The sequence below is a fragment of the Oncorhynchus nerka genome, linkage group LG27 (assembly GCF_034236695.1).
Source record: "Oncorhynchus nerka isolate Pitt River linkage group LG27, Oner_Uvic_2.0, whole genome shotgun sequence".
In the NCBI taxonomy this organism is placed as follows: Eukaryota; Metazoa; Chordata; class Actinopteri; order Salmoniformes; family Salmonidae; genus Oncorhynchus; species Oncorhynchus nerka.
In genome coordinates this window covers 53470193-53476480 of record NC_088422.1, presented here as the reverse complement: position 1 = coordinate 53476480, position 6288 = coordinate 53470193, and the positions used below count along the sequence as shown (strand labels likewise).

The 6288-nt window shown below is 38.5% G+C and overlaps 1 protein-coding gene across 1 annotated transcript; it reads right to left on the bottom strand.

Moving 5' to 3' along the window:
• Window positions 1–1731: 1731 nt before the first annotated feature.
• LOC115111085 (protein FAM240B) lies at window positions 1732–3357 on the bottom strand. The gene is made up of 3 exons (XM_029636970.2): window positions 3154–3357; window positions 2740–2864; window positions 1732–1925 (listed from the first exon to the last, which is right to left on the bottom strand). The coding sequence occupies exons 2-3, from the start codon at window positions 2859–2861 to the stop codon at window positions 1814–1816; spliced, it is 234 nt and encodes a 77-aa protein (XP_029492830.1). The 5' UTR covers window positions 2862–2864; window positions 3154–3357; the 3' UTR covers window positions 1732–1813.
• Between the last annotated feature and the right edge of the window lie 2931 nt (window positions 3358–6288).

The window sequence follows — 6288 nt, the reverse complement described above, 5'->3', positions numbered from 1 at the left end:
GCCCTCTAGTTGTGCTGTATTTACTTAATTTCAATGATCTTCTTGTGTTATATGTTTTATGTTCTTTGACCATGACAAACTGTTGATTTTCCATATAGTGATGTTGAAAGATGGACAACTAGCATTGGTCTTGGAAAATAATACCAGCATGCAAAATTGGCTAGGACTACTCTATAGACTGACAAGTGGTCGGTACAGTAATAGCTAACAGCTGAGATATTCCAATGTTTTAGGCTATTCATTGTGTGAATATGTCACAGTGGTAGTGCTCTGACAACTTGTTCTAACTACACTGAACAAAAATATAAATGCATCACTCAACAATTTCAAAGATTTTACTGAGTTACAGTTCATAAAGAGATCAGAACATTTTAATAAATTCATTAGGCCCTACTTGGGAGCTAGGCCCAGCCAATCGGAATGAGTTTTTCCCCACCGAAGTGCTTTATTACAGACAATCCCCCAGGTGAAGAAGCTGGACATGGAGGTCCTGGGCTGGCGTGGTTACACGTGGTCTGTAGTTGTGAGGCCGGTTGGACGTACTTCCAAATTCTCTAAAACAATTTTGGAGGTAGCTTAATGGTAGGGAAATTAACATTCAATTCTCTGGCAAAATCTCTGGTGGACATTCCTGCAGTCAGCATGCCAATTGCATCTGTGGCATTGTGTTTTGTGACAAAACTGCATATTTTAGAGTGGCTAATATGTCTACCAAAACAAGTGGCTGACAATTTCACTGGAATAGAGGTAGATAGATATATTTCTAATTACCAGTTAATACGTAGAACACAGTAAATACATTTTTTTTTAAACATGACAAGGATATCACAAAAGTCAGAGACTTCTTTCCATCGTAGTCCCTATCATTGTAGTCCCTGTCAGCCTTACAGCAAAGCAAAAAATAAACACAGGCACAGCAATTTATAGATATATAAAAAAATGTAACGCAAATGGTGTCTCTAGCCTACTTCAGATAGAAGTAGAGGCAGTTCGGAAAGGCAGGATTGAGTGAAGATAAGGGTATTGATAGTTACAGTAGCCAGGGTCCGGGAGAAAGTCAGCCTGACAGACAGGCTCTTCTTCAAGGCACCTTGCCATCTCCAACATTCATTCCCCCATACTTCCTCTGAATGTCTTAGTGCACCACCGACAACAGTGTAGCACCCGCCTCTGGGTGATGCTTCGGCTGCTCCTGAGGAGGTATCACAAATATATCAGCATAAGTGTCTTAGGCCTTAGAATTTAAAAAGATCTACTCATAGCCACTAGCCTACAGTTTATAAAGTGATAAATACCTACACGCCTTCACCGACTGCTTAGGATACTGAGTATTTTCCAACAGAAATAAATCAATTTACAAAATCATTTGGCATATTTACCAACGTAATCTGTCCCAAACTAACATTTACTTTCATATTTTTACACATGATCTCAGTAAAACTTCCTATATTCATACCAATAGTGTCATTGTTCCATGTAGAAATGGCACAATGTATATAGTTGACTTCTGCAGTCCTTTTACAGTGATACTAGAATACACTTGAGAAAACTGAACTCCTCGGGTCAGTTTCCAACACTCTTCAACCTGTTTTAACTGCAAGTGTGTACACTTCGTTCACTTAAGCCTACTTAAGCCTATGCGTAAGCCTTAAACCTAAGTATAGATAATGCTAGACTAAAAAGTATGCTCAATAGTGAATCTTCCCTCAGTGTAAGACAAAACACGAGTGATCATGATAAAACATGTTTTTATTCATATCAGAAAAAATACATCACTCTTCACGAGAACAGAGGGGACAAATGCAACACTCCGTTATGTGTCATCTGCCTGTTTGGCAAGTTTGCTCTTCCTCAGAAGTTCGTCATTTAATTTCTTCAGATGTTTTGTTCGACTCTCAAGCCTTCGGTGCCATTCGTCTCGCAGCCTATGTAAAGACAAAGTATTATAATTTTTTAAAAGTCAGACACATTCCATAAGCCATATGTTTCCAATATTGCTTTAGGCTACTTAATTGTATGTGTATTGTTACCCAGGCAAAACTTCTACGACAATTCCTCTAGGAATTCCAATGGGTTTATTATTTGTGACACCATGCTCTTGTGCCCAGTATTGTGAGGATGGCTCTGCCACCTTCCTCACATCTACTTGGCTTATTGCATTTGTTGCTGCTGTGACACTGCTATGACACTGCTGTGTCTGATAATCCTCTAACCTTAAAGCAGCACAGGTTATTGTAGGACAGCTAAGCATGGAATATGGCATCCCCTAATATCACTCAACACTCTCTGATTATCATATCGGATTCCCTAAAGTTTTTCCAGTCCTTCTCAGATCAGGGATATACACATGATTACATGGACTAGCTATGGACAAGCCATGGGGTTATGAGATATTAGAGTGTGCTTTTGCTTTTGTGGTTAGAGATTCTTATGGCCAAGTACTTTAATATGATTGTCAGTGTAAGTTGTCCTGAGATGCCCTTAGTGTTAACATTTTGCTCGTAACAAAATCATGATCTGTTACATGTAGCATGTGCGTCGAAAGTGATATCGCCTAAATTGTGGGAGTTTTATCACTCATAGCAGGATGTATTCCTAATCCAAATATGAAGAAGAAAAGTTCTGCAAAAACATAAATAAATAGACCTTTGTTTCCCTTGAGTAACTTTTCCTCATATCCTGTGCAGTATTCTTATAGCACAAAAGTGTATCCCTTTCAGAATGTCCAACAACTCTTACTTGGTGAGAGCACTACTTTTCTTCCTCATGTCTTCAGTTTCTGTCCTTTGGTCGTGTTTAGCAATTTTTTGTTCCCAGAGATCTTTTATAAAAAGCTTATCATGAATAAGAGCCACATTCATTTCCTAGAAGAAAATACACATCTAATTAGTTAACATGGACTCAAATAAATTCTGCTAGATTTGATTCTGGTTTGAAAAAGCTATGCAATGTCTCACATTTCTCAATGGCTCAGAAAATCAATGTCAATTATGTTTACTCTTGACAGTAATACATTTTTCATCTTGAATATGTATTTGTATAGTAGTAGATAGTAGCTACAGTATATGTAGTCAGATATTAGTGATGAGACAATGAGTTCCAAACAGCTGGACTAATAAGAGGAACAGCATGCATAGATCATTAAAAACAAACCTTCTGTGGGTATGAATCTTCTTCTCCCAAAGAGCCTCAATGTCACAGGATGTACTGTATAGTCCTGTCGTGGTGGATGTGGTGCCGATGAAAGTCTCCCCTCTTCCGCACCCCCTGCTGAGCTTTATTTAAGTGGGGACAACATAAGACCTTCGTGTCATCTGGCCTTTTTGAGAAGAGTTTGGAAGGGAGGGAGAACATAACGTTACTTCCCTTTGTTACGTCTGATGACATTATGTTTAGAGGGGACCTATAGCAGAGCTGTAGTAGTGCTCAGCTCAGCATTAGGGGCCTCCCACACTGGCCTTATTCTAATCGCCCCCACTACTCCAATGACACCAGCACCAAAAGAAGGATTGGCTTGTTCTGTTCATTCTGGCTAGATCGCATCAGTCATTTGATATCATCCCCTTTTATTCAATTTGAATGGCTCGCGCCACATTTTAAGACGGTGGCCCCTGAGAAGCTAGAGCAGCAAGGCTAGACTGGGTAGCTGTGGATCGTGTTACTTGTAAAACTGATGAATGTATCAGGTTCTAATTTATGACCAGAAAATCCTTGACATCTTCTTGACAACTACTTGACTGCTTATGACAACCTCAATGATTGGATGGCATTGAGGTAAAAGGAGGGCAGTCCAAATGATTAGCCAAGCAAGGGAAGTTTGCAACGTAAGCCCCTCAGCCCTCGTGTTTAGTCGGCTTTGCAAGTGTACAATTATGTTCACTCCGGGGCCTGAAACTCCCCATAATTCAATTCGCGACAATAGTACATCCGCTAAGAAAAGTCTGTGAAAACTTAAAAACAACGTCAATGGAGAAGTCAACATACAAATGTAAGTAGAAACAAATGCAAATAAGTTTGAAATTGTGCTACTAATGCACATGACGACACAAACACGTCTTGTAAAAAGTAAATGTGTTTTTGTTTGGTTATCTTTTGGAAATTGTAGAAATAAAAAATGTTCCTTCTTCAGAAGTTCCAGCTAGGCAGGCAAATGTTAGTTAGCTAATTCATTTGCTAGCTTTCATACAGTAGGCTTATATTAATGATATATTTAATATAAGTAGACATGCACTCATAATTGACTGTGGTGCATATAAAGCACCCACAAGCTACCGGTGGCTGAAAACACAATCATTGCGGGATGAACGAGTGACGAATTTCCGGCCAAGGGTGGTCCATTTAAAAATCATTCCTTCCTCTCTTGCCCATTGCCCTGCAAGTTTATTCTCGTCAGACGTCATGACACGTCATCAGAAGTGTCCACTTAATTTGAGGACTGAGGGGATAGGGTGTGTCTTTTTAGTGTTTGGACCGCAACCAGTGTCTTTATATTGCAAGTGCAACAGTTCACTTTACCTCAATGCCATCCAATCATTGAGATTCCCCCAAGGGCATAAGGTGAGGGTAAGTGGACGAGGGTGTATTTTAAGTGTTTGGACCGCAGACACTGTTTGAAGCTACAATTGATATTAAGTGTTTTTTGTGTGTTAACTGACTGCAGATGAGTGGTAATAGTATTTGTTCTGAAAATGTTATACTGCCACTACTCCTTTGTTTTATCTCTCTGAAAACAATTGCGCAAGACAACACTTAGCCTAAAAAAATATAAATGTGCCCCACAGAAAATGTTTTGATATCCCTACAAATTCTTAAAATTGAATTGCATTTATTTTATCTTTGCTTAAAAACTATAAGTTTTATATAGTCATCTATGCCACCTTGACATGACTGGTTGATGTATACAATATAGATACATTTCACAATAAATCTGATTCATTAATTGAATTTTACTATTATAATTTATCCTCTTTGTCCATAGAACATTTTTGTTTTCTTTGTATAGTGAACTTAACCTGTCTCAGATGTGTGATACAGTTTCCCTCATAATGTTGGCCTTACAAACTTTTTTTAATAAACAGGGCTATAAAATCCAAAATAACTTTTCATCACATGGATCTTTTTAATATGAATAGGTTATAACATCTAAAAAGCTCAATAAATCATTGCCATATAAATCAACCACAGCAATCAAGCCACCACTCACATGCTGAATGAGGTCTAAAATGAAGACAATTGGTAATCCACTCCCATAGTGTTGCACCAGACATGTCCAAGGCAGAACGACGACAACATTTACTTCGGCCAATCAGTGAAAGGGGCACAGAGAACATTGTGTGGAGCGAGAAAGTGATCTATGTTGGCCATGAGGCAATTAACACTGGTGGTCAGTGTAGCGAATACTTTTTTGAGAGGGTAGCTGTGATGATAAATGTGATAACACATGTCTGACATTTAATTTCCTCTGGGTGTGACACACTGTATGCCAACAGTATTAAAAATAGGTAACAAGGGTTGTCATGTGGTCTATTTTGGGTACAGCCAGAGCCTTTGCTAATGTACTATAATTACACTATCATTCCCATATACTGATTCAGTTGTCATTGGATACAATTTTGAAGAGTAATCAATCAATAATTACCACGATAAGTACAGTTATAATAATATAGGCATCAATCAATATTGAAGATATCCAGCTATGTGAATGATATGCAAACTCTCAAGGAATTAGTTGGGACTGAGAGTGAAGAGAGCATTCACTCACACACTTCAGACTCATCTTCCATTTAAAACAAAAGCACAAGAGACAAATATTTTGTGAAAGGCTAGAACATTTCTTGTTGATGAAAAAAACATGATTTGAAATAATTCCAAATGATAATAGTGCTGCATTAAAAGGAACTCGCATTTCATTGCTCCTTTGTTCTATACAGAATATCATAATATGAAGGTGGAGATAGTTTAGGAAGTGCAAATGAATCCAAAGATTAAACTGGTATACAGTGCATTCGGAAAATATTCAGACCCCTTGACTTCTTTCACATTTTGTTTCAGCCTTATTCTTAAAATGGATTAAATATCAATCAGGCCTTTATGGTAGAGGGGCCAGACAGAAGCCACTCCTCGGTAAAAGGCACCTAAAGACTCTCAGACCATGAGAAACAAGATTCTCTGGTCTGATGAAACCAAGATTGAACTCTTTGGCCTGAATGCTAAGCGTCACGTCTGGAGGAAACCTGGCACCATCCCTATGGTGAAACATGGTGGTGGCAGTGTCATGCTGTGGGGATG

Bases quoted from the DNA above. Each gene is read 5' to 3' on its own strand.
- LOC115111085 (XM_029636970.2), bottom strand. From the start codon at position 2,861: ATGAATGTGGCTCTTATTCATGATAAGCTTTTTATAAAAGATCTCTGG. The intron at 1,926-2,739 runs GTAAGAGTTGTT...GTCTTTACATAG, and splicing joins AAAAGTAGTGCTCTCACCAA to GCTGCGAGACGAATGGCACC.